The following is a 27,878-nucleotide window of genomic DNA, read 5'->3' as shown; positions in this document are numbered from 1 at the left end:
GTGGCCCCTGCAAAGCCACCCAGAACACAGGCAGCCCGCCACTCATGTTATGAAGACAAAACACGTAGTTAACACTGCCCGGGCGGGTGGCAGGCATAGTGGGAATCTACGGGGCCGGCGAGTACTTCTGAGTCTGGAGGGGGTGCCTGAGGAAGGGGGTCCCTGAGGGAGGATAGGCCTTCGAGGTGGGCGGGCCCACGTCCCGGGAAGGCGGCCCACAGCTCGGAGTACCAAGGCTCTGGGGCCTCCTCTGACTTTGGCCTCTTTAGTATCTGCCGCGCTCATCCCCGCGCCACTGCCCCGCGCGCTTACCAGAGCCTTTCCGTCAGGAGAACGCCCACAGAGGCGCGCGCCGGCGCGCAAGACACCGGGCGGGGCGGCAGGGCGGGGTGGAGAGGAGCGTCGCGGGTTACACACGCCACGCAGCGACGCACGCGGCTCCGCGCATGTGCGGTGAGGCTCGCGGCCGAGCGCGGCGCTGGGCGGGAGCCACCATGGCGGCCGAGCGCAAGACAAAGTTGTCCAAGAATCTGCTACGCATGAAGGTGCGGGGACGCTGACCCACGCCGGGCGGTAGGGGCACCTGGTCCTTCGGACCTGATCTGGGCCTAGGCGGCGGGCGGACGGGGGACACCAGAGAGGCCCCAAAGGGTTCCAGCTCTTGTGCTCATTCATTCACTTAGCGCCTGCTCTGTACTGTTTACTGGGAACCAGGTTATGATTTTGGCTGACTCTCTCGGGAGGTCCGCGGGCGGATCGGAGCTTATATATACATAAGCAAGCAGTCAGGGTACAGTTTACCAAGTTCAGTGAGGATAGAAGCGCCGGGGGCCCTGGGAACTCACTGAACTTCTCGCGGGGTAGTTACTGGTCCCTTTAGGTTACTGGGAGGGTGGGAGGCACAGCGTCCTAAAGTAGGAAAAACAGTTAAGAAGTCCCAGAGGCAAGAAGGAAAATGAAAAGCATGGAGATTTCCAAGAACTAGAGATAATTCAGTATGTTTGGAAGGCAAGTACTAAGAAATAAGGCTGCAGAGTAGACCATGGTCACAACGTGCAGGGAATTTTAGGCCCGATTAAGGATATTTTCCTTTATTTTGTGAGCAATGGAAAGCTATTGATACAGGGAACAGTATCAAAAATAGCAAATATTTACATTTTGTGGGTACTCGACAATGTTTTAAGTGTTTTGCATATATTAACCTATGCAGTTCACGTAATGACACTTTGAGGTGACTACAGGAAGTAACTTACCCAAAGTTACACAGCTAATAAGTAGTGCAGACAGGATGGAACTCAGTCTAGCTCCAGAACCCTCGCTCTTTGTTACTACTCTGTAATGCCTCTCACTGAGCACTGCTAATAGAGAGTAGCAAACTGTTACATGTCATGTTTAAAGAGGTGGAATTTCCAAAAAAGGAAGGAAGCTATTCATAGTGTTTTGAAAGACTGGAGAGAGAGCCTATTCGCAGTGACTCACGCCTGTAATACCAGCACTTTGGGAGGCTGAGGTAGGCAAATCGGTTAAGCCCAGGAGTTTGATACCAGCCTGGGTAACGTGGTGAAACCCCATCTCTACAAAAAATACAAAATATTAACCGGGCGTGGTGGCACGCACCTGTAGTCCCAGCTACTTGGGAGGCTGAGGTGGGAGGATCGCTTGAGCCTGGGAGATCGAGGCTACAGTGAGCTGAGATGGTGCCACTGCACTCCAGCCTGGGTGACAGAGGGAGACCTTGTCTCAGAACGACAAAGATTAGAGAGTAAACATTACATGTGCAAGATTTGAATGGAGTTGAGCTAGGATGGAATTAGGGATGAATGGGTGAATGAGGGTGGAGGGTAAATTATAGCTTAACTTATAGTTTGTCAAGCACTTTCATGGATATTAGCAAAATTTGAATCTTTACTGAAGAGTTTCCTTTTGATTTTAGGATTTGTAATAACATTAATTTCAAAGAAGTGGAGTGAATTGGCCAAGCAGATACTGAAACGATTTTAGCAATTGTTTTAGCTCTTGGAATAAGCCAGACGATGTACTGGGGTGACTCGGACTCAAACTAAAGATCTGAGTTGCAACTAAAAAGGAGGAAATTAACTTAAAACAAGTATCCACCCCCACCAAGTGGGGAGACCCAATTGAACATTAGAAGTAAAGGAGAGGGAAGAAGATCACCCAAGTTCTCTATTTGGTTTAGCAGCTTTTGGTCATCGATAAGAAAGAACTTACTGGCAAGATAGCAGGAGACACTACCTATACTAACTGAACAGAGTATACTGTGAGAAGGCATGGAGCAGCTGCACTTGGGTGGGATAGCCATAGCTAAGTCCTATATAGCATGGGTCCCCAACCTCTGAGCCATGAACCAGTACCAGTCCAGGCCTGTTAGGACTGAGCCACACAGCAGGAGGTGAGTGGCAGGCAGGCAAGCAAGTGAGGGAAGCTTTGTCTGCATTTACAGTTGCTCTCCATAGCTTGCATTACCACCTGTGCTCTGCCTCCTGTCAGATCATTGGCAGCATTAGATTCTCCTAGGAACACAAACCCTACTGTGAACTGCACAAACGAGGGACCTACCTTGCATGCTACTTAGGAGAATCTAATGCCTGATGGTCTATCACTGTCTCCCATCACCCCCAGATGGGACTGTCCCAGTTGCAGGAAAACAAGCTCAGGGCTTCTACTGATTCTACATTATTGTGAGTTGTGTAATTATTTCGTTACATATTACAATATTAGAAACAAAGTGCACAATAAATGTAATGCACTTGAATCATCCCTAAACCATTTGTCCCTCCCCTCCTCCACCCCACCCATGGAAAAATTGTCTTCCAGGAAACCAATCCCTAGTGCCAAAAAGGTTGGGAACCACTTTTTATGGCAAGTATGATAGGGTTGAGGATTTAATCCTGACTCACTTGAATGCCTACTGATTTGGTAAGCCATTGCGGGTTGATCCTGCTGGGAAGCAGAAAAAGGAGGATGTGGATAGAAGGTCTGCCAGTATGGAATGGTTGTAGAGAGAGTGCTTATTTGTGATTTCAGCACTATTAGACTCTTAGAACAGGGCTTGGCAAACTTTCTGCAAAGGACCATATAATAAATATTTTGGGCTTATGAGCCAGGCAATCTCTGTTACAGCTACTGAGCTCTGCCATTGTTGTTCAGGACCAAATGACCATGGCTGTGTACCAGTAAAACTTTTTCGAGAACAACAGACATCCAGCCTGAGGACTGTATTGTGCTGATGCCTGCTCTGAGTCCTCACTAGGTTTAGAATGTGTTCTGAAATGCTCTAGAGTAAGAGAATTGAACTTCTACGTAAGTCTGGAGGTGCCTGATTTATATTCACAGTTAGTTCTATCCTTTCCCTATGTACAGAGCATAAGTTTATGGCTCTTTTTTATACCAAAAGAATAGGTACATGACTAAATGGGAGAAAAAAGGGCATTTGGGCAGTATTGATGAGTTTTACCATGAGGAATATTAGTGATTTAATGAGGCATCTGCATTTCAAAAAAACCATCCCAGAAAGAGTCTGGAAAAATAAGACAAGTCTAGGTTCATTTACATTCAGAGAACCTTGATTGAGTGAGCTCTTTTGTGTCCCAGGGGTGCAGCCTAAGTACTGATGGTACAAGATGAATGAGAGTCATGGTCTATTCAGAATCGTAGTCTTGGGAAACACCAAAGCAGCACAATGATGGACGATAATCCAGTGTTGATAAGGCTGTCTTGGAAAGGTGCTACTTTACAGGAGCAGGCCTAGGAAGAGCTAAGCCAAATGCCAATTGGGGAAGCCTTACCAGAGGACACACGCTGTGGGCCTACAAGAGTAAATATTGTGCGAGGCAAAAAATTATAACATGTTAACTAGCAAAGGCAAAAGGACTGGGTAGTATAATGTGTACATTCAAGAAACTGCAGTTCTTTCCTGGGATGAGGGTATAGACACAGGTGCAATGTGTGAGGACTACAAGACAGTAGTCTACAAACTTGATTTCTTTTTTATTTAAAATAGTAATATATTCACAGGGAGTTGCAAAAAGTGTTCAGGGATATCTCAGGCATCCTTCATGCCACCTCCCCCAGCAGCAACATTTTATATCACTAGAGGACAATAAAGAGCCAGGACATTGACAGTGAGCTTACTCCGATTTCACCATTTTGCATGCATGCACTTTGTGCAGACAGTTGCTGGGTCATATGGTAAGTGTATGTTTAGTCTGCTAAGAAACTGCCAAGGTATTTTCCACAGTGGCTGTACCATTTACTTTCCCATTAACCATGTATGAATGATCAGTTTCTTCACATTCTCATGAGCACTTGATGTTATCACAGGCATGTGTTACTTAACAGGGATACATTCTGAAAAATGCATTGTTACGGGATTTCGTCATTGTGAGAGCATCATAGAGTTGATGTACACAAACCTGGCTGGGATAGCCTACTACACACCTAGGCTATATGGCACAGCCTGTTGTTTGTAGGCTACAAACCTGTACAGCATGCTGCTATACCGAATACTATAGGCTGTTGTAACACAGTGGTAAGTTTATGTATATCTAAACATATCTAGACATAGAAAAGGTACAGTAAAAATGCGGTATTATAATTTTAGGGGAGGGTTTCGTCGTTGACCAAACATCATTTTGCAGCACATGACTATATTTTATTCATGAACGTTCTTAAGGTTATTTTCATTTAACTTAGTAGTCATTGTTAAAGCCTTTATGCCTAAAAAGGCTTGTGTTTCTTTTTGGAAAAACTGGAATAGAAAGAGAAAAAGTATGGGGCCTGAATAAGGGAAATAAATGAGGACACATAGAAACCAGTGGAACCTGAAACTTAACTGCTAGGAGGCTCCTGGGTGTTTTCTGATTTTATTTTCTTCAGTGTTGGTATTTTATCATTTTGTTCTGGTTTGCCTCTTAAGTTCGTTCACTTGTTCCCAGAAGAAATGTAGATATTCATGCTGGTGAGAGACTAGCAGCAGGACTGTTATTTACTGCCGTATTGTCAGATTTCTGCAGATTTGATAATAAGAGCAGCTGAAGAGTTTAGCAGCATTTCAGAGGAAAAATAAAAAAGAAGAGCAGACTTACAGGTGCACCTTTGCTTCTGTCTACATTTATCGGGCATGTACTGTGCTTCAGTCATCTTTCTGGGACAGATGAAAGAGATGACTCAGACACAGTCACAGTCCTAAATGTCTCCAGAAGAGAAAGATGCTCAAAAAGTTAAGATGTGGTGAGTCTGTTGGAGGGAGCCGTGAAAGCATTTAGGACAGAGACACTGATTTTACTGGCATCTGCCAGGGATGGCATCACAGAAGTGGCGTAAGTTTACATGTCAGACGGGTGAGGAGTTGGCCAGGTGGAAGAGGGTAGGAAGAGCATTTCAACCCAGATCAGTAGGTGTAAAACCAGTAGGCTCTGTGGGTGAGAAGAAGACCCTAAATGTGGTGTCTTAAGTTTTCCAAAGGAAGCATACATTGTGCATTTCCACATGCCCTGACACAGTCCCTCATCATCTAGTGTAAAGTTGGAAGGGAAGAGCTAAACCGTTTGATCATTTGCCCCAACTCTCAGTCTTGAGGTAGGCTCCATAGATAAATGAGGGATAGCAAGCAGAAGGAAATTATTTGAGGTTTCCTCAGCTCTAAAATGGAAAAAGGTTCTGACATTGATTTTTTTTTTTTTCCACAGTTTATGCAAAGGGGACTGGACTCAGAAACCAAGAAACAACTGGAAGAGGAAGAAAAGAAAATCATTAGTGAAGAGCACTGGTACTTGGATTTGCCAGAGCTTAAAGAGAAAGAGTAGGTTTATTACAATTTCTGTTCATGATGCTTGGGCCTTTCAGAAGGAAACTCCTGGTAAATTTAACTCATCATTCCAGCAACATAAACCCATGAAATAGTTTCTTTTCAGTTTGTTGAGTTAGCGGCACAACTAAAAAATATTAAACCTATAAAGTTGCACATGGATTTATACATTTTTACTACTCCCTCCCCCAGCCACTATGTATCACATTGTCCTTTTTTACATTGAGTAAAGGAACCTAACCCACATATCTCAGGTAGTAACAGCAGACCTTTTGGGGAAGCTGTAGTGTTCTATCACCTTGAGTTCTAAAGATTACCTGTGTACTTCAGGCCTCTCCAGTTTTGTTTCAATTACACAGTTCATGACATGGAGCATTTTAAGGCAGGTCAGGAGATTTTGTTGCTTGTTTTGAAATCGTTGCTACTTGTAAAACCATCCGTTTTAGCTAACATTTACTGAATCTGTAGGGTGTACCAGGGACTGGGCTAAACACTTGACATCCTTAGTTATCGAATCTTCACGGCAAACTTAGGAGCTCCCTCCTGTCATTCTGTCCATTTTGTAGTTGAGGAACTGAACCGTCAGGGAGGGTAACTTGCCTGGGGTCACCCAGCTAGTCAGTGCTGAAGCCGGGGTACACTGTTTGTGGCCTACCCCCAAGCTTGGCTGGTGCCTGATCAGCAGTTCTGAATGAGGGAGTGATGGATGTATTTCATCCATTAATTCAGCTAAATCCTTCTGGTAGCTATTTTTCATTTTCCATGATACTTTTCTTACCTTAGTAAGCTCTGTGGTATGGTGGTTTTACCTAAACTTTGGTCAAAGGACTGAAGATGCTGCTTACTTCAGTCACATTTATATGACTTACCTTCAGACACATTTATGTCTTTCCATTCTGTACCCGATATTTGGGCTTTGATTTGGTATGCTATATTCCCTTGTTCATTTGGCTGACCTATGGACATTATTTGAAAGGTTAGATATCCTTCTCTAAAGATAGAAAGTATGTCCCACCAGGAGGGATGGGGGAAGGTCATTTTTTTCTCTACTTGTCAGAGGAAGCAAGATGCTGGTGAGGAGGATGAGATAATGCCCGGGCAGGGATCGGGGGAGGAAGGGACCTTTGCTGCTAAGGAGCTATCATTTAATTTTATGCCTTGACTAAACTTGCCAAAGTATTCCTTCCAGTTGTTTATTAAAGAGCAGGACTGTGTCTGTCTTGTTTCCAGTAGTAGTCTCCCCCTCCCCAATACAGCATATTGTTCCCAGAAAATGGCCTTTACATTTCTTTCCTGGGAAGGTAAATGATAACATCTTGCCATTACTCAGCATCTTATTTATGTATAGGTGTGTGTATCAGCCCAGGATGTTGGCCCCAAAAGATGGCACTCTCAGATTGAGGGGACACTATCAAGGTGTGGGTAGGGCATAGGGGAACCCCTCAGGACAGTGTGGTACCTTCCTAGCTTGTATAGTAGCAGCGGTTACCACCTGAGCTTGCAGAGTCAAGGGGCGGGTGGGGAATGGCGACTGAATCTGGAGATGAGCCGTGGAGAGAGAGCACCTGACAAGAGCTGCTACTTCTATCCAGGCGTACAGCCAGCCCAAGGTCATGCTAGCAAGGGAGCCATGTACCTGGCAGCAAAGGAGCCCTACCGTGCATTATATTCAAGTCAGCCTCCCAGGCCAGAGAGCAGGGGTGAAGACGGAAAATAGATCTGAAGGGGTAAATGGATGACATGTCCTTGAAATATGTGTTGTATTGTAGTTGTTGTTTTTAACAGTCTAAGTAGGGAGACCGTGGAATGGATTGGTTAATTAAGTACATGGGCTCTGAAGTCAGGCAGACCTGGGTTTGATGCCCTGCTCCACCACTTGTTTACTTGTCACCTTGGGTGAGTTGCTTAACCTGTTTTGTGTCATTTGTATATTGGGTATGATGATAGTACCTGTCCAGTACATTCCGAGAAGTAAATAAGGTGATGTATGTAAAACAGTCACCACAGTGCCAGGCAGAAAGCACAGTGATTGTTGCCATTGTGTGTATTTCCTTATACCTGAATATAGGAAGGACACCCATTATTTCTCCTCACTTACATTTGTGCCTCCTTTTTCGCTAGTGTTATCTGAACTATTCCAGAGTGTTACTACTGTCTGTGCAGTTGGAGATTGCATGTGTATATGCTCTCAAAGTCTCGAGTTTCCTATTTTTAATGTCAGCTGTATCAGTCTGTAATTCAGTGAAGATAATGAAGGCTATTCGGTGTTAACACTGCCTCACAGGGGACGCCTTTCACCAGTGGCTAGACCATCTAGGGGAATCATGATCTGCCCCAACTTGGACCAACTGAAGGGCTTTCCTGACTCCAGAGCTCATGTGTGGCTGAGGCCTTGGTATAGCCACATTGCACATCACCGTCTCCCTCTGCCCAATCCTCCTGTCTCTGTTTTCCTAGAAGGGTATCTGCTGAACAACACTTCCTGCTAAATTTCCTGCATATAACTCTGTCTCAAGGTCTCTTTCCAGGGAAGCTGATATAATATAAATTCCTAAGAGTGAAATTTACCAGATCAAAGATTTTGCTATGTGTTGCCATGTTGCTTTTTCCCCGGAGGATATGGCCCAGTAACAGTGTGCAAGTACAGCCAGTTTTATTACTCCTTTGTCATAGCAAGTTGTTTAAGAAGTATTTTTGGCTGTTGTGCGTCTTATGCTTGTATTTTGTGGTCTAATTGGAGTCAGAAGCTGTAGGGACCTGAAACTAACAAGTTAGCCTGCCATACTTTCACTGATACTGGTGGAAGATAGGAGCCTTCTGGGTCTGAGATGCAGGGGAGGGACAATATTATTTCCTTCTGCCCATTTGAGGTTCTTTAGTTGGGGTGTCTGTAACAAAAGACAGATTAACAAGAGAAAGTCATACACATTTATTTCATAAAAGTTTTATGTGACACAGGAGCCTTCAAAAGAAAATGACGACTGAAGAATTGGTTGAACCTGAGTGTTTTTATGTTAGGTTTGGTGAAGAGTGGAAAGTTGTGGAGAAATAGGATAGGACGAAGTGGTATGTGCAAAAAGTAACAAGCTGGGAGAAATTTAGCAAGTCCTTTGTTCGGATTCCTCTCTGTCCCTTTCTCTTCTGAGATAAGGATGTTGCTTTCCTCTGAGTGTAGTGGGGACACCTCTCACGTGAGGGTTTTATGACCTGCTTCAGGAGATGGTCAGAAAATCCTACCTGCATGTCATTTTTCAGATTCCTCCAGCGTAAAATATTCAGTATGCCAGGATGCCATATTTCGGGGGTAATGTGTCCTGAACACCATCAGAGACAACGGACTTACCACAAAGAAAGCAGCATGAGCATCAAGTTTGTATCATTTCTCTTTTGTTCCCAATTCCTGTGAGGGATGACATGAAGTGACCCATGCAGATGCTGTGCGTCCAGTGGATTAGCATCATAGCCGAGATCTCCTGAGCTTAGGAAACTGGAATCCTAGATAACGGACCACAAGCAGACTTGCCTTCAGCCCCAAGAGGGGCCTCTGTATGATGCTGGACAGTAACCAAATCTGCCCTTTGCTTTAGAGGAAGACTTTTTCAAGGCTGCTCACTATGCAGATATCCTTACAAAGATAGTCCAGGGAAAAAGGGCAGTTAGTGCCTCACTCGAAAAATGTTCAGGAATGTGAGACCCACTGAGAATGGTCTCCTAACTGGAGTTTTGCCATGTATATTATTTGTGGCTTTAGGCAAGTCTGGCTTTTTTTCCTGAGCAGTAGTTTCTCATATGCAAAATAGATGAAATAGATAATTTTGTGGGTGTGTTTTAATCCTAAAATTATAGAACCTCATTAATGAAAACTGGATCATTAAAATACGGAAACAGTTAAATTTTGAAATATTTCACTTGCTTGCCAACTCTGTAATTAAACTTTTCTAATTCTTAAAACCGTGCGTGTAGATACAAAACGCCTGTGCTCCTTTTTATATTAAAGTTATGGTGTCAATGCAAAGCCATGGTAAGACCTCTGAGGGGCCAGTAGTCCTGCTCTGAACCCAGTCCTGGCCTCTAGGGGTTGCCTGTCTCTGGGTCCCTTGTTTGTTTTATGTGAAAGCTTCTGTGAAGTTGGAGATTGCATGTGTGTATGGTGTTCTCCTGAGAGAGGTGATTTACTTGGGAATTGAGGAGGTCTCATCAGCTGCTCACTCTATAAGGAATAAGACTGGACAATTGAGAGGGAATCCCAAGTGCATAGAAAAAGCTGAACAGCAAGTTCTGTGCCCAAATTTAGATTCCCTCAGGGATAGTTGGTTCTGAAGTAAGTGAGGTGCTAGCCAGACTAGAGGGCCAGCGAGAGAGGAAGCAAAATCACGGTCGTTCTCCAAGTTTCGGAACTCAGGAGCTATTTACATTCATAAAAACCATTTAGAACTCCTGGAGAGTGTTTTAGGTGATTTATATTTGTCAAAATTTACTATATAAGAAATTTTAGAAATTATTTAAATATTCATTTAAAAAGCAAACTCATTACATAACACATTTTTAATGAAAAATAACTTTTTCAAGACAAAATTGAATGAGAAGAGTGGCACCGTTTTCTATTTTTGCAAATCACTTTAACATTCTAGCATAATAGAAGACGGCTGGACTCTGAACACGTGCAGTCGGCCTGTTAAAGCATGTTTTTGTTGAAGTAGATAAAGAAGATCCACCCTCACACAGGTGATACAGTTGGAAAGAGAAGAGTATTTCAATGGCCTTTTCAGGTAATTCTTCTTTGGCACAATTCCAAAACTCAATCAGTAGTAGTTTCTTAAGAGTGAATTGCAATGTGGAATCTGAAAACACCAGTGAACTTTCCATAAGTGTTGGTCTGTCTTGTATTCTAAATAGATCTTTTAGCCTTATATGATTTCTTAACATCATGCATCTGTCATTTGGAAAATGAGTTGTATAGATTTTCCTGATGTTAACTCATCTTGTTATACAATACCAAAAATCACAATCGTTAGTTGTGGATTTCATCAGAAAAGTCTTTTAAGTGTTGGGAATCTATCAAGCCCAAGATGACAGATATAAGCTATTCAGAGTTCTGACTTTTGCTTGAAAGCTTGAATTTTGTTATTGGCAATAAATAGTGTCAGTTGTTCCCCTTGAAGTGTCAGGCTCACTTTATTTATTTTCAGGAAAATGTCTGCCAAATAACCCAAACCCAAAAAAACATACTATGGTGTCTCATTGAAAAAAAATTGTCTGATTCATCTCTCAGTTCAGTCACACAAGTGCAGATATATTATTTGACTATCAAGAAGAAGTATCTTATATACAGTTTCAATTTCGTGCACAGAATGTTTTTTAAAGTAATTGAGGGCTAAGATTAAAAATAAATGTGTGGTGTATCATCAAGAACATACGTGAAAGTGGCTTTTTTCTTTAAACTTTGAGGGCCTGGAAGTGAAGCGTATGACTACTAAGATACTCTGGTATCACTACTGCTTTAACTCATGCTAAGATTTCATTTTACCCATAGCTGCTTTCACACAGTCTGCAAATGTCAGCACAGTAAGAGACGATGTCTTAGTGTTACCATGCAAGTAATTCTGACCTCCTGCTACTCTTCATTCTCTCCATTCCAGCTGTAAAGGCTTTATGTTTCTTAGGTCAGCTAGATTCCTTTCTCAGGGCCCGCACTTAGGACTAGGCCCTGAGGTGTTCTTCACCTGGGCGTCCTCATATCTTGCTTCCTCACTGCCTTCTGGTCGTTGCTCAGATGTCACCCCATCCAAGAGGCCTACCCAGACTATTTTTTTATAAGATAACACCTCTCTTCTAGTCTGCCCTCACTGTCTTCCCTTAAACTGCTGTCTGTGGGTGTGGGGGTGGGGGTGGTTGTTTCATTCAGTGGAATGTACTTAAGTCTACAACTGTTTGTGTTTTGACAGTGCATGCATCTTTGTAAACCATACTCCTGTCAAGGAAACATTTCTGTCACCCCATAAAGATCTTCATCCCTGTTTCTAGTCAGTCTCACCCCTGCTCTGACGCAAGCCCTGTTCTGATTTCTTAAACCATAGATTAATTTTGTCTGTTCTTGAACTTCATAAAAAAGGAATCCTGCAATATGTACTTTATTGTGTCAACAAAATGTTTTTGAGGTTCATCCTTGTTATGAAACATCAGTAATTTGTTTCTGTTGCTAAGTGGTATTTCATTTTACAGATATACCACAGTATATCTTCATTCTTCTATTAATGGACACTAATAGAAGTGTTATCAAAACACTTTCACTGAGGAAGTATGAGAGTTCAACATTTGGAATTATATATCTTTATAATTTTATTCTAGTGGCATCTCATTATGGTTTTTAATTAGCATTTTCCTGATGACTTAATAATGTTAAAGAACTCTTTATTGGATTGTTTCCAATTTTTTATTGTTTTTTTGAGACAGAGTCTCACTCTTCTGCTCAAGCTGGAGTGCACTGGCATTATCTCAACTCACTGCAACTTCTGTCTCCCAGGTTCAAGCAATTCTCCTGCCTCAGCCTCCCGAGTAGCCGGAATTACAGGCATGTACCACCATGCCCAGCTAATTTTTATTTTTAGTAGAGATGGGGTTTTGCCATGTTGGCCAGGCTGGTCTTGAACTCCTGACCTTAGGTGATCCACTGGCCTTGGCCACCCAAAGTGCTGGGATTACAGGTATGAGCCACCATACACAGCCTTGTTTTTTTACTCTTATGGATGAAGCATTATGAACATTTATACTCAAGTTTTGTTTTGTCGTGTTTTCATTTCTCTTGTAACTGTGGAATTGTACTTAACTTTAACAGAAATTTTCAGACCAGTTTCCAAACTGTTCTATGATATTACTTTTCACTAAGGAAGCATTAGAGTCCAATATTTAGAGTTATGTATCTTTTTAATTTTAACTATTTTAGTGGCATCTCATTATGGTTTTTAATTTGCATGTTCCTGGTGACTAATAATGTTAAAGAACGTCTTGCTTTTTGGCTGTTTCCACATCTGCCTTTGTGAAGTGCCTTTTCAAATATTTTGGCCATTTTATAATTTGAGGAAGTTTTGTTTCTGTTTTTTTTTTTTTTGTTTTTTTTTTCAAATATTTTATATCACGTATTTGTTCACCCCCTATACATCCATCATTTTATTGTATTTTTTGTATTTTTGATACAGTAAGAGTAAGTTGCAGACATCAGTACATTTCCTCCCAAAATATGAGACCATACATATCATTAACTCAAACTCAAATGTTTCTGGGGTTTTTTTTTTTTTTTTTTTTTTTTTTTTTGAGGCAAAACTTAGATAGGTCTGTGCATGTGGGAATTACTTATGTTCTAAATACAAGTTCTTTGCCACTTATATGTATGGTGAAAATTTTCTTCTAGCCTGTTAATGTTGTCTTTTGATGAGTTTTTATCATTTTGTTTCATTAATTTTTTTCCTTTTATGGTTTACTCCTTATGAGTCCTGTCTAATGAATCCTTGGCTATGGCAACTTGGTTAGATATTTTCTGTTTTCTTCTAGAATTTTTGTAGGTTTAGTGCTGACATTTTGATCTGTGGTTTGCCTCTAATTTTTTATGTACAGCATGAAGTAGATCAAAGGATATATTTTTCGTAGATAACCTGTGGTCCTATGAACTTTTTTTTTTTTTTTTTTTTTTGAGGCAGTCTCACCCTGTTGCCCAGGCTAGGGTGCAGTGGCGCAATCTCAACTCACTGCAACCTTTACCTCCTGGGTTCAAGTGATTCTCCTGCCTCAGCCTCCCAAGTAGCTGGCATTACAGGTACTTGCCACCATGCCCAGCTAATTTTTGTATTTTTAGTAGAGATGGAGTTTCACCTGTTGGCCAGTCTGGTCTTGAACTCCTGACCTCAGGTGATCTGCCCACCTTGGCCTCCCAAGTGCTGGGATTACAGGCATGAGCCACTGCGCCTATTAAAATTTATTGAAAAAATCTTTTATACTCATTGCGTTGTTTATCCCTAAGTACTACATAGTTTTAGGTATCATATCAAACTCGTTTGTTGTGTGTACGTATGGGGTTGGGGAGTGTGTAGAAATTGATGGTTGTATGTTGACTTTGTATTCTGTAATGGTAAAATGACTCACTGACAAGTAGTTTTTTGTGGATTACTTAAAAGTGTCTGCATGCATAATTATGTCCTCTTATGGAGAGAGTTATACATTTTATCTCCTCTTGTTTTATTTCGTGGCTAAGGACCTCAGTACAATATTGAATAGAAACGACAAGAGTGCTCCTTGAGTTGTTTCTGATCATAGTTGGGAAGGCATTTGCTTTTTCTCTATTATATATGAAGTGCTGTGTTTTCATGAATGCCCTTTATCAATATCAGAGATACTCCTTTATTTTCCTAGTTTGCTGAGGGTTTTCATCATAAATGATGATGAATTTTGTCAAATAATTTTTTATGAGAAGACCGTGATTTTTTATTTTGTTAATGTGTTGAAAACTGTATTGACTTTTGAATATCAGAACAGCCTTATATTTCTGACATACACTCTACTTGGTCTTCATATGTAACATTTAAAATTTTTAAATTCAGTTTGCTGACATTTTATTAATGATTTTTGCATCTGTATTTATAAAAGATACTAGACTGTGAAGTTCTTGTAATGTCTTTGGTTTTGGCCATAAAATGAGTTGGAAAGTGTTCCTGTCTCCTTTTCTCAGTTCTTGGTTTGTGTAAAATTGAAATTATTTCTTCTGTAAATGCTTGGTGAAATTCACCTGTGTAGCCATCTGGATCTGAATCTTTCTCTGTGAAAGGATTTTTAGTAATGAATTCCATATATTTAATAGACATAGGACTAATCCAATTTTTCACTTCAGATTTTTTTTTCAGTTATATAATTTCTTTTTTTTTAATGTTTTTTCCTTATATAAATTCTATCTAGTGTTTTTTTGCAGTCTCTGTTTCTTAATTCAGGCTTTCTATTTGTTTCTTCATTGCATTCAAGTTCTCATTTAAATCCTTGAACATGTTTACAATAACTGTTTCAAAGTCCATTTCTACCAATTCATTCATCTTTTTCTGTTGTTCTTCTTTCTGTGAGGGAGTTACATTTTCTTGCTTCTTCGCATGTCTAGTAATTTTTTATTGTGTGCTGCACATTTATGTGTATTACATTGCTGACTGCCTGGATTTTGTAACTTGTCTTAATAGAGTGTTGAATTTTGTTTCATTAGGCAGTTAACTTACATGCCAATCAGCTTGTTTTTGTCAGGGTATGTTTTGTAGCTTCTACTCTAAAGCTAAATTGTCCCTACTCCTAAGATGTGGCCTTTCTACTAAATCCACAGGGTGTTTAGCTTGGTCTCTCTTTCCTCTCTGGCCAGGCAGAACTCAAACATTTCCTTTCTCTGTGCAAACTCTATTATTTCTTCAACATACAATTGCAGGGTAATTTTTTTTTTTTTTCCCTAGGTATGGTAGGCTGGAAAATAGTCCCCCAAATAACATCTAGGTTTTGAGTGTTACCTTATATGGCAAAATTTACCTTACTGATATATGAGTAAATTACAGATCTTTAGATGAGAGATTATCCTGGATTATCTGTGTGGGCCCTAAAAGTAATCACCTTTCCTTACAAGGAGGAAGCTGAGGGAGATTTGACACATAGAAAGCCTTGTACCCTTGGAAGCTTCTGGAGGGATCCCACGCCTACCAACATCTGGATTTTATACAGAACTGTAGGAGCATACGTTTCTGTTGCTTTAAGAAACCAATTTTGTCAGCTTAAATTTGTTACAGCAGCCGTGGGAAGCTAATGCAGCCGGTATTCTCCCAGAAATCATCTCACCAGCAGTTATTTTTCTCCTAAGTCTAAAGACTCATCCTGCACATGTGCAGCTTAATAGTCAGCCAAAGGTGCAAGGGAACCCCACATGCTGGTCCTGAATTCCATGATGTAGCTCACTTCCTGTGGTCTCCCCACCCAGATATTCCAACCATCTGCATAGCCCCAAACTTCAGTTTGTGTCTTTGGCTCTTTTTTTTTTCAGCTGAAGCCCCAATGAAACAGTTGGTCTGTTGAGCTCAGCAAGACTGGGCCTTATCTGAGCTTCCACTCAGTGCTCCACAATCTTGAAATTGCCCCTTGGCGGAAAACTGTGCATTCATGGGGCTTATTTCATTTGGTTTTCTTCTCTCAGGCATCATAGTCCTATGCTTGGACTGGTTCATTATCTTAAAATAGTCATTTAATATTTTGTCCTGTTTTGTAGTTATGGTGTGGGAAAGCTAGGTCCATACTAATTACTCCCCTACAGCTAGGGATGGAATAACCTATATTTTTTTCATTCATTATTTAGCCTCTCTTTCTATAGATTGTAACCTCCATGAAAGCAGAGGCCTTTTTTTTTTTTTTTTCAGACGGAGTCTCTGTCACCCATGGAATACAGTGGTATAGCGCTGACTCACTGCAACTTCCACTTCAGGGGTGCAAGCAGTTCTCCTGCTTCAGCCACCTGAGTAGCTGGGACTACAGGCATGAACTGCTATGCCTGGTTGAGGCTCTTTTATTGGTGGCTGTTCCCACAGTTTGTGGAACAGTGCCTGCACGAAGTTTGGTTTAGTAAGTGTTTGTTCGATGAGGGAATCTTTATGAGAATCAGAACCTACTGCAGCAGACAAGCCTTAAAGGCCACATGTTTGCTTTCTTGCCATACGTAAGGGTTTATGGCCAGGCTGGAGACAGATAAGTCACCATGGATTTAGCGTTTTGAACTCGTGACTCAGCAAAGAAATTCTACTGGAGACAATAAGGTCCTGGTCCAGGGGAACACAGCCTGCCCCGATGCCGTCAGTGGTATCGTGCTCAGCCCTGTCAGCAGCAGCACTGGTTTTCCTAGAGTCATTCTGTAGCGTGATTTTGGTTTCAGTGCAACTACCTAGCAGCTGTTACTTCTGCCCATCTTCCAGTTCTGCCCCTCCAGCCTTCTCTGATTCTGAGAGCCCAGTACACTCGGCCCTTTGTGTCACAGATTTTGGTCTCCACAAGGAGTCCTGGAACCAGTTCCCCTTGTAAATAAAGAGCCTACAGTGTTCTTACAGTAAATTCCTTCTCTGCTCAAGTCATCCAGGGTCAGTCTTTGGTGTTTATAGCTAAGAGTCCTGACTGATAACACTGTTAAAGCCGCCCAAGCCTCTGATTTCCCACTACTTCTCCTAGATATGGAATAAGAATTTGGTGGGGACCAAAATCTCAGAAGTCACTACTTTTTTTAGTGTAACCTGTGTAATCTGTGTAACCAAAAAACAGCTGTTCCCCCAAAACTATTGAAATATCTTTTAAAAAATCTGTGTATAATTGCACCACACAGCTCAGACCTGTGTTCAAGAATCAGCATAAATGCAAGTGTAAAAAAGACTGGAAGGAAATGTTCCAATATAGTAACTAACAGTCCTTTTTAACCACTTGGTAGAGAATTTCCAGGCAGTTTATAAACTCATACTTTATTCTGCTTTTCAAATTATGTTCCTTGAAAGGTGCCACTTTGATAATTAGAGAATGGAATTTTTGAAATCCCTGAGAACGAAAGACAAAACATGCCAGAAACTTTTGTAAAATGATTTGGAGTAGTATATCATTGTATATTGTATGTGTATTTTTGTATACATATTATTTCCTTTCTGAAAAAGAATTGAAAAAACAATTTGGTGAGGGGATGTAAACACAAAAGAAATTTTGCTTCATCTTTGGCAAATTCAAGTTTATTGTAAATACCTTAGGTCTTTATATGATGTAGGTATTTATGCAAATTAAATGTGGTTTAAGAGAGGCTGTGCCTCCAGCCTGCTGCTCTTGTCTCCTCAGGCCTTTGCTGACCAAATTAATCAGTTTTTATTTTTAACCCTAAGTTAGAAATCTTACTGTATTTTTGTTTCATTCTATTGAGAACCATAAGGTTGATTTTTTTTATTCAATGTTTTGGCTTTTATTTGCTGTGCTTTATATAAGGAGACATGGTATTAACATAGGTTTATTTTCCCGTTTAGGAGTTTCATAATAGAAGAGCAGAGTTTCTTATTATGTGAAGATCTTCTCTATGGAAGAATGTCATTCAGAGGATTTAATCCTGAGGTTGAGGTATTAAATATAATTGCTTCAAATTTAAACTTTTTCCAATTGAATTTTTTCTGCTAATAATTGGGCTTAGGTGTTTCCCCACCAGGTACATTTTCTACTTGTTATATAGAAAATAACAAGTCTTGAAATATTGCCATAGCTATTTAAAGAAATTGCCGGCATTGCAGTCTAGTTTTATGGTAGAGGCAAGTAGATAATTTAACATAGCAGTATGCAGCCCTTGACAGTGCCACCGTAAATATTAGAATTTCAACTTGAGTCTTTTACAGGAGTGTCAAGATTCTATTCATATGATGCTGTTATGAAAAGTTATTTTCTGGCATCTATAAATGTATTTTTTTCTAATGGAAAAATGTTACTTTAGAATTGTGTAATTTGACTTTTTAATTGACAGGTTTTAATCCAAGATTGTAAGTAGCTTTTTAAATGAATCCTTTGGAAAGTTTGTTTGAAAAATGAATCTTTGCCTTATAACTGAGCTACTCATTTGAATTTTCCTGCTCCAGGATAGAGAAGCAGAGCTTTATTTAACAGATATTCATTAGAACTCTGGCTCATATGTTAAAAGCCATCATGTCAGGTACTTGATGAACCAAATGGACACTTGAGATATCAATCTTTGGTTTTGTAAATATTACTTGAAGCCAGGATTTCTCGCCCATGGCAGTGTTGACATTTGGAGCCAGATAATTCTTTGTGGTGGTGGCTGTCCTGAGAGGATGACGACCCACATGTCCTCTGTTCTCTACCAACTAAATGTCATGAGCACCCACACACCCCACCCTCTAATCCAGCTGTCACAACCAAAAATGTTTCCAGACACTGCCACAGCTTCCCTGGTGGGGAGAATCATCCCCAGTGGAGAACCACTTCTCCACAAGCCGTAATTAGCCAATCCAGTTGCCAGAGTTTATTGAAAGATTGTAGGTTGGTTTTCCTTTTCTGCTTTTTTGGCAAGGTGGAAGGAGGCATGTTGATAATTAAGGTGTTACATTTACTTTACGCAGTCAAACACTAGAAGTGTTTGTTTTTAGTATATACTGGTCTTGCTTTGACCTGCTTTAAGATTTAGATTGAGAAGGAGAGGAACTGGGCAGTAGGTGAAGAGGGAAGGAAAAGGTGGGGATTCTGAATGCGGTATCCAAAGAATGGGTTTGTGGATAGGCTGGCATTCCAAAGTGCGTCTGCTGCAACGGGAAAGGAGAGGTGCAGCTGCCGCGGAAGGTGATGGGGGCGGGGGCAGGTGTTAGAAAATGTCCCCAATTACTGGGTTCTGTAACACTGAATACAGTCCTCCTGGGAAAAGGTTTTGAACTATTAACACGCTTTTAAGCCTTAGAAAAACTAGTTGAGACTGGCTTCTTCCTTTTATTCCTTATCCTCCTCTTGCTATAAAGAAGAGATTACACATTAAAAAAAAAAAAAAAGGTCAGAGGATAATTATCGCAAAAAGGTTAATGTGAAAGAGATGGAGGAGAGACCCGTGGTGCACGGATGTTACATGGGATGCATTATCCACCCTCAAGTTTAGGAGGGTGAGGCTGAGGTGCAGATTCCCTCCATTATACCAGGGTCAGCATTCCAGTTCTCCCACCTCCTCCACCCACCATCACCACCACCCAAGAGATGCATTAAAAATTACTATTGACTGCTGCTAAGCGCAGTTGCTCACGCCTATAATCCCAGCACTTTGGGAGGCCAAGGCAGGCAAATCATGAGGTCAGGAGTTCAAGACCAGCCTGGCCAACGTGGCGACACCCCATCTGTACTAAAAATATAAAAAAATTAGCTGGGCACGGTGGCAGGCACCTGTAATCCCAGCTACACTGGAGGCTGAGGCAGGAGAATCACTTGAACTTGGGAAGCAGAGCTTGCAGTGAGCTGAGATTGTGCCTGGGTGACAGAGTGAAACTCCGTCTCAAAAAAAAAATTACTGTTGACTGCTAGTGCTTCTTCATTTGGCTCAAAGATAGGGTAGGGGAAGTTAAGAGAAAATCTGAAAGTTTATCTCTTCCCCCACTCACTGGAATATGTCAGTAGTATGCCTGCTTTAGATATGAGTAACTAATACTAAGATTTATGATCTTGAATACACTTTCAATTCACACTAAATATAATCCAGTGGTGCTTTGCCTTACTGTTTTGTTGTTTTTTTTTTTTAACTTAAAGCTGACTTTTGTTAGACTGTTGTGGTTTCAAGTATTACAGAGAATCCCTTATCAGTTTTGACTAGCTCTCTAGAGTATTTGACTTCAGTTCTCTGCTTTCAAGTTTGACATCAGTTCCTTTCACAAGCCTTTTCTAGCCTGAAGGTCAGCACGGGTGTATTTTTCAGAAATTGATGCTTCATATGAATGCTAAGCACAAAGCAGAAGAAGTTGAAGATGAAACAGTGGAGCTCGATGTGTCAGATGAAGAGATGGCTAGAAGGTAACCTTGCTGGGCAGCAGCTTTCTCCCAGGAATACTCCTCTTACCCCACAGTCCACTGCAGCTTTTAAGGGAGTCCCCCAGTAGAACGATGACCGTGATTAGCCTTCTCTTTCATGGCCTGTGGGGGGCGCAGACCTGTCTCAGGCTGCCAGATGAGAGCCCATTTCCAGTGCTGCAGGAAATACGTATTTTAAAATGTACAACTCAATTTGTTTAGGGTAATGCAAACACCAAAATGGCAAGGAATTTAATCACTCTTAGAGAAGTTCGTAAATTGTTAAATTAGTTGGTTTCTTTTAATCATATTTTTCTTTTTCTTAATCTTTTTTATTACATATTTGGTCTGATATTCTTGACAAGGCTTGATTCGTGTGTGTGTGTGTGTGTGTGTGTGTGTGTGTGTGTGTGTGTGTATTACAATTCTTTTTTATGTATATACTTGAAGTTCTGGGGTACATGTGCAGAACATGCAGGTTTGTTACATAGGTATACATGTGCCATGGTGGTTTGCTGCATCCATCACCCCGTCATCTACATTAGGTATTTCTCCTAATGCTATCCCTTCCCCAGCCTCCAACCCCCTGAGCAGGCCCTGGTGTGTGATGTTCCCCTCCGTGTCCATGTGTTCTCATTGTTCAACACCCACTTAAGAGTGAGAATGTGCAGTGTTTGGTTTTCTGTTCTTATGTCAGTTTGCCGAGAATGATGGTTTCCAGCTTCACCCCTGTCCCTGCAAAGAACATGAACTCATCCTTGCTATGGCTGCATAGTATGAGTCCTACCTTTTTATTTGAAATTAAACATTTGCTGTCTGTCTTCTTGACAGATACGAGACCTTGGTGGGGACAATTGGGAAAAAGTTTGCCAGAAAGAGAGACCATGCCAACTATGAAGAAGATGAAAATGGAGACATACAACCGATTAAAGCAAAGAAGATGTTCTTAAAGCCCCAGGATTAAGATGGATGCCTTAAGCCATGGTTCATGGGTGCTTCATGGAAGTCAGCGGTGGATCTGGAGCTTATCCCAATGGTGTCTCTGTAGTTATTAATACTGTAATGTTTACTTTGTAAAGAGATGTATCATTTTAGAAACATGCTGTTTTTGAAACAGATGTTGATGGATGTTGTACATCCTTTGCTTAATGGTGTTCATTCAGAGTGGATTTTTAGCCCCCTGATCTTCAAATGTACATTGTTAGAGGGCTCCTTCCTGAAGAGTTTTTTGACCTCTGGTTTCTCTTAATACAGTTCTCCAGTCACTGACCTTGAATTGACTCATGTAAACTAATGCCAAAGTTTAAATTGCCCTTTATTATATTTATCAAGAATAAGCATGCCTCTCCGGCCATAAGTATTTACATGCTACCATGTCATTGTCAGTTTATGGTATTATGTTGTTTTCTTTAAAGCATTGAATTAATAGAAAAAATTATTCTGTAATAAAAATCTACTTTGACATACTTTCTGTATTTTCTTGTACTTTCAAATAATAATTTCAGTCTGATTCAGTAATACTTTTTTCCACATAGTAATTTTAAAAAACAGCTGATCAGAATGTAGTGATGTATGAGGTTGAACCATAAGCAGTTGCCTTTTATGGGTCAAAAACAACCATCAGTTTCTTACATTATAGCCCAATAGAATTTACTGCTAACAAATGGTCCAGTCTTCTAGGCTGAAGTCTATTCTACATGCTAAGTATAGAAGGAAGCACACAGAATTAAGTATGTGTATGTGTGTCTGTCTGTCTGAAGGTATGTACCTAGGACGTCAAAAACTACTGATTTAATTTTGCTCCCAGCAAATGAATGAGGTACATGTCTCCTCTCTCCCCAAATCCCTGTAAAATTGTATTGCTCTCTGACCTCAGTTCTCACATAAGTTATGAGAAAAGATAGGAATTTGAAGTTAATGTGGCCTTTTTGTCATTACGAGCATGAGAATGAAGCCCCTTCCAACTCTGGGAAGTAACCAGAAGTTCCTCCCAGTGCCTTACCAGCACCACAGTCCATGGACTTACCGCATGTCTTATGTACCTGCCTGCACAGTGTGACTTCTGATTGACAAACCCATTTCACCATAATACAAGGGGGGCAAGGGGCTTATGCCTCTCGAACTCACTGGCCTTAGCATATCCCCACCACCCAGGAATAGCGGGCATAATAGGACGATGGAATGGTCTGCTGAAGACTCAGTTATGGTACTAGGTAGAATACAACTCCATCTGACGAATGTAACGAATGCTTTGAGTGACTGCTACATGGGGCTGTTCTTGGTCAGAATGCATGGTCTGGAATCAAGCAGAGGTAGATGGAGTGGTGCCACTCAAGCAGGGGTTGTTTCCTGTGTCTCTTGATGAGTTCCCAAGGGAGAAGTGCTCCCACTAGGGAACACAACAATGGCTCCATTAAGACAGGAATTGAGACTATCCAGCCATTTCACTGAACCAACAGGCTGGAGTTTACTGTTTTGGCTGGTGCAAGTGATCCTGGCAACAAAGGGGCATTTATGTCCTTCCTACACAATGGATGGGGGAGAAAGGCATCTGGAACTCGAGGATTCTCTAGGGCATTTTTAGCACTTCCCATGTATGCCACTAACTTTTAAGGGAGAGCTGTAATGATCTCAAAGGGGAATGACTGAGGTATTTTAGGCAATGATGGTTTGGTACACCCCACCCGGTATAAACCCTGAGAAGTTGAGCTACTGGCTGAGGGAATAGGAACCATGGGATGTGTAAGGAAAGAAGGAAACTTGTTATTTCAGTCTTATGACTAGCCAGTTACAGAAAGAAATCACTGCAGCTGTTACACGTAGGGTCGGCACTCCTTATCTGTGAGTTCCACATCTGTGGATTTGACTAACCACAGAAAGTACTCAAAAAATAAAAATAAATAATACACATAAAATGCAATACAGTAGGACAACTATTTACATAGCATTGACACGGTATTAGGCATCACAAATCATCTAGAGATGGTCTAGGGGATACAGGAGGTTGTGCGTAAGATACATGCAAACATCCTGTATTATGTAAGGGATTTAAGCATCTGGATTTTAGTATCTGCAGGATACCAGTCCTGGATACTAGCCTTTCAATACCTAGGGATGACTTCTTGTGCATGTGCTAATTTCTTCTCTCACCTCATTTTGTTTCCTTAGGGGGTAAGAATATTAGGTGGGTCTCTGACTAAAATTTTGATGAAACTGATAGAATGTCTGCCAGGACTTTGTGTCTTCTCATTTTGGAGAAAAGGTGATGCTCTCTTGTAAAAAGGATGATTGTCGTGTATTTGGTAGAAACAGTTGTTTTCCTTGTTGCAGGAAGTTTAGGTTAGAAGTGCTTAGTGTGTGGATGCTGAATGGCTCAAGGGGTGGGCTGTGGCATATTCAAAGCTGTTGCTTCACAGAATCAAACTCACCCTATGTATTCAGCTTTTAGTGCTGTGCTGGGACTGAGCAAACCCCCTTTCTCCTATGCAGTCAACTCTTTTAGATAGATAGATAGATAGATAGATAGATAGATAGATAGATAGATAGATAGATAGATAACGTGCACACACATATATATACAAATATATATACATTATATATATATATAAAGTTCTGGGGTACATGTGCAGAACGTGCAGGTTTGTTACATAGGTATATACATAACTCTAAATTAGGATCAGCCAGTGGAGGCCCAGCTGGAGTGACGAGGCTATAGGAAGAAGAACAGGATGTGTCTCTTCTCTCTGCTTCCTCTTCACTTCCTATTTCTTTGTCACCTTCAAAACACCTGCACCCCCGCAGAGTCTGGTATTCCAGGAACAGTTGTTAATGCCAGTTTAGTCTTCCCAACAGTTGCTGCAACAGCCCCACAGCAACTCAGAGACATCACCAGCACCAGCGACCCTGTACCCACTCAGACATCTGTCCAATGCCTTGGCCACAGGGCTCCCCCACCCAACTCAGAGACATTGGTATTAAGAGAACAGCAACTTATTGTCAGAGATCTTAGTTTTAGCTCTTTGAGACCCCTCCAAAGTTTCCGAAATTGAAAAATTTCACTCTCTTCCCTAGGAGTGGCAGCTTCCTGCATGATACCTCCGTGTTTTCCTTCTGCCTTGTTTAGTTCTTTAATACCCAATTAACAATTCTTAATATTTAATTTCCTCTGTTAAAATAAAGGTGGCTTTTAATCTCCGAACTAGATTTTAGCTGTTACAGACATCCTAAAGCAATAATATCTGAAATCATGGGTTTGCTAAACTTAAAATGCTTATTTTTCTAATCTGCATTCAAGTGTATAACGATTAAAGTTGAAATGTTTAGCTACACCTTCCTGGAAGTTACGAATCCAGGAATTGATATGCACTTTTTAAAAAAAACACTGCCTCGGTATTTTAATTCCCTTTGATTTGGTTGCCAGGTCATCCTGTTCAACCCCTTAGTTGCCAAGTTATTGTCCTCTAGGGTAGGGACCGTATCTTACTTCATTTGCTCCTGTGCCTAGCAAGGAATATGGCCTATATTGAAGCTTTTTTTTTTTTTTTTTTTTTTTTGAGACAGAGTCTCGCTCCGTCGCCAGGCGCCAGGCGCTAGGCTGGAGTGCAGTTGCGCGATCTCAGCTCACTGCAACCTCCGCCTCCCAGGTTCAAGCAATTCTCCTTCCTCAGCCTCCCGAGTAGCTGGAACTACAGGCGTGGGCCACTATGCCCAACTAATTTTTGTGTTTTTAGTAGAGACGGGGTTTCACCTTGTTGGCCCCGATGGTCTAGATATGTTGACCACGTGATCCGCCTGCCTCAGCCTCCCAAAGTGCTGGGATTACAGGCGTGAGCCACCGTGCCCGACCTATTGAAGCTTTTAGTAAATATTTATTCAGTAAATAAGTGAATGAATGGCAGTTTGAATGATTTAGAAACCAACTGGCTCACAAAGCCTATTTAAACCAAAGTACTGAACCGAAGGAGAAAAGCAAAGGCTATCGATTGTGAACTTGATATAGCAAAGGAGTCAGCCACCATCAGTTGCGTTTGCGCAGAGACTCAAAGGCGGGCAGAGGAATGCAAAAGCTTTAAGACCCACAGAAGAGAAGGCTCAAGTGTGCTCTGATTGGACTGTTGGCATGAAGAAGCTAGAGGTAAGCTAACTACATGCGCGGCACCCTGTATGATACGTAAGAGGTAGCGGTGCGCAGCACCCTGTATGATAGGTTAGAGGTACAGGTGCGCGGCACCCTGCATGATAGGTTAGAGGTACAGGTGCGCGGCACCCTGCGTGATAGGTAAGAGGTACAGGTGCGCGGCACCCTGTATGATAGGTAAGAGGTACAGGTGCGCGGCACCCTGCATGATAGGTTAGAGGTACAGGTGCGCGGCACCCTGCATGATAGGTAAGAGGTACAGGTGCGCGGCACCCTGTATGATAGGTCAGAGGTACAAGTTTGGCTTTCTCTAGTTGGTCCTAAGTTAGAAGCAGGGGCAAAATGAGGGAAGCTATCAGTTATTAAGCCCTGGCTATATGGGGCTGATTATTACAGAAATTATTTACCTTCTAAGATAACAATCTGGCTTTCTACAAGTGTGATTTATATAGCAGGCTGGATTCCTGGGTTGCTCACTATAAATAGGAGTTGGTTTCTTGGGCAGATTGCTGCAGGTTATGGGACAACGTTCTATTTTTATATATGGTCTGGTCATGGTCTGTATATTCAGTCTTTCAGTCCTCAGGTTTATTTCTAATCATAATAGGCAATGTTTGATTGTGTCTCTGTGGAAATGTGCGCCCAACTTAATAGGAAAATGCACCAATGGGATCAGGGATGTTTGGGGCTCTAGCCATGAGCAGAGGTGCCTATTCTGGAGGCAAGTACTTCAGCAGTTAGCACCACACAGACAAGGCCAACAAATCAATGGACCTTTCACTATCCCAGATCTTGGGGGGAATAAAAACTGAATGCCACATGGATATAAAATTCAGTTTAACTGATAAACATTGTTTCACTCTGATATACAACCACCCAATCACTGACACTTCCATTGGTTGATGAGCTTAATCCAAGTGGACTTTCTGGGGAAAGAGATGATGTAACTATAATGGTAGTTTCAAGAAAATCCTTAGAGAACTCTCACTTTTTAATATGTCTTTTATAAAGGTATCACTTTCCCCGCTTGCCCACTGAGACACATTTTCCTAGTCTTGGCCTCAGAGAATACACAGATGCTTTAACATCTGAGTCCAGGGTGTCTTGGCAGCCTCTTAAAGAGAGACTGAAATCTGACCTACCCTCTACCTATAGAAATATCCTTGCATAATCAGTTTGTTAAAATTATTTGATGGTTTTGTAAGTTGCTGTAGGGCTGTAAGCTCTAGCTACACCAGGTTTACGTTTTATTTTTAATCATTATAAAAGCCATTAACCCAGAATCTTACCTTGTTCAGCTCTGTTTGGAAAAGAAGTCATTTGCTCAGAGAGGTCACCCTTTTTCAAACCAATGGCTCAATGTTATATACCAGAGTTTCCTTCCAATATATTTTGCTTGTTTTTGGGGTAGCCCCGTGTTTTCATTTTCCCCAGGGAAAAGATGCACTGAGTTTCAGGATACTCATGGAGTAAGAGTCCCTGGACTCATTTGTACAAAGTTGCACTGATCTCTGCAAGATGTATTTGATCTGGATGGTATCTCTTGCTAACATCTTTTTCATCAGCATTGTCTGGATGGGAGAAAACTCTGCCTGCACATGAGAGCAGGGGTGACCCTACATCATTGCAAAATTACAGCAGGCTCTAAAAAGACCATTTAGGTCATGAATATGACAATCTGCGAATTAGCAGACTGCATGTTACTGCGACATCCCTCCCTCCTCTCCCTATCATGACAGGTGTCCACCTATTGGTGGACACATGATGGATGGTTCATCATGTGTAACGCCTATGTCAAACAAACACTCTCCCTGAACCCAGTCCTTCCCTGCTTTCAGAGGGAAGGAGCCACATTTAACATCACTGGAATGGCCACAAGCAAACATAGAGAACAGCGCAGGAACAAGTCTGCAGTTCAAACCCTAGAGCAGGTTCTGGAGTTCATGGGAACAGAAAACAAGCTGTGTCAAGAGGGTGAGGCACGAAGCCACACTTGGCTGTCTGAGCTCCTACCAGGCATTCAGTCAAGAACTTAGCAGATAATGATGGGAACAGGATATTACCCGCAGGAAAATAAAGCAAAGTGGAAGCAGCTGCTCCAGTGGGTGTTCCCCAAAAGGATAACCATTGTACCAGCAAGGCAGTGGAGAGCTGTCTTTAAATGTCAGGACTATTTGGGACCTCATTCACCTGTTTAACAAAGATTGAGCTCTGACACTGGGCCAGGCATTGAATTGTGGGCGGGGGATGTAAAGTATTGCTTTTATTTTTCCCATGAAGAAACAGAGGCACAGAGACATTTGGTACACCCAATGTCACACAGCTTTTAAGTGATAGAATCAGGATTTG

At 41.5% G+C, this 27,878-nt stretch overlaps 1 protein-coding gene and 1 long non-coding RNA gene across 3 annotated transcripts in view; both read left to right on the top strand.

Annotated features, from left to right (window-relative positions):
- Positions 1-27,878, top strand: part of LOC116555363 — a 785,279-nt gene that overhangs the window by 523,665 nt on the left and 233,736 nt on the right. The gene's annotated exons all lie outside the window — the stretch shown is intronic.
- On the top strand, positions 428-21,858 carry MPHOSPH6 (M-phase phosphoprotein 6). Of its 2 annotated transcripts, none has more exons than XM_032283890.1 (5): positions 428-545; positions 5,709-5,821; positions 17,875-17,965; positions 20,301-20,395; positions 21,224-21,858. In XM_032283890.1, exons 1-5 carry the CDS (start codon positions 447-449, stop codon positions 21,354-21,356), a joined length of 531 nt encoding a protein of 176 aa, XP_032139781.1. In that variant the 5' UTR covers positions 428-446; the 3' UTR covers positions 21,357-21,858. The 2 variants fall into 2 exon arrangements, with proteins under 2 accessions (XP_032139781.1, XP_032139783.1); XM_032283892.1 differs by lacking the exon at positions 428-545 and adding an exon at positions 633-790 and having other exon boundaries at positions 21,224-21,720.

Source organism: Sapajus apella, unplaced genomic scaffold, assembly GCF_009761245.1.
Source record: "Sapajus apella isolate SASKATOON/1434 unplaced genomic scaffold, GSC_monkey_1.0 scaffold15, whole genome shotgun sequence".
In the NCBI taxonomy this organism is placed as follows: Eukaryota; Metazoa; Chordata; class Mammalia; order Primates; family Cebidae; genus Sapajus; species Sapajus apella.
Note: the sequence above shows the minus strand (reverse complement) of the source record. Positions and strands in the feature narration are given on the sequence as shown.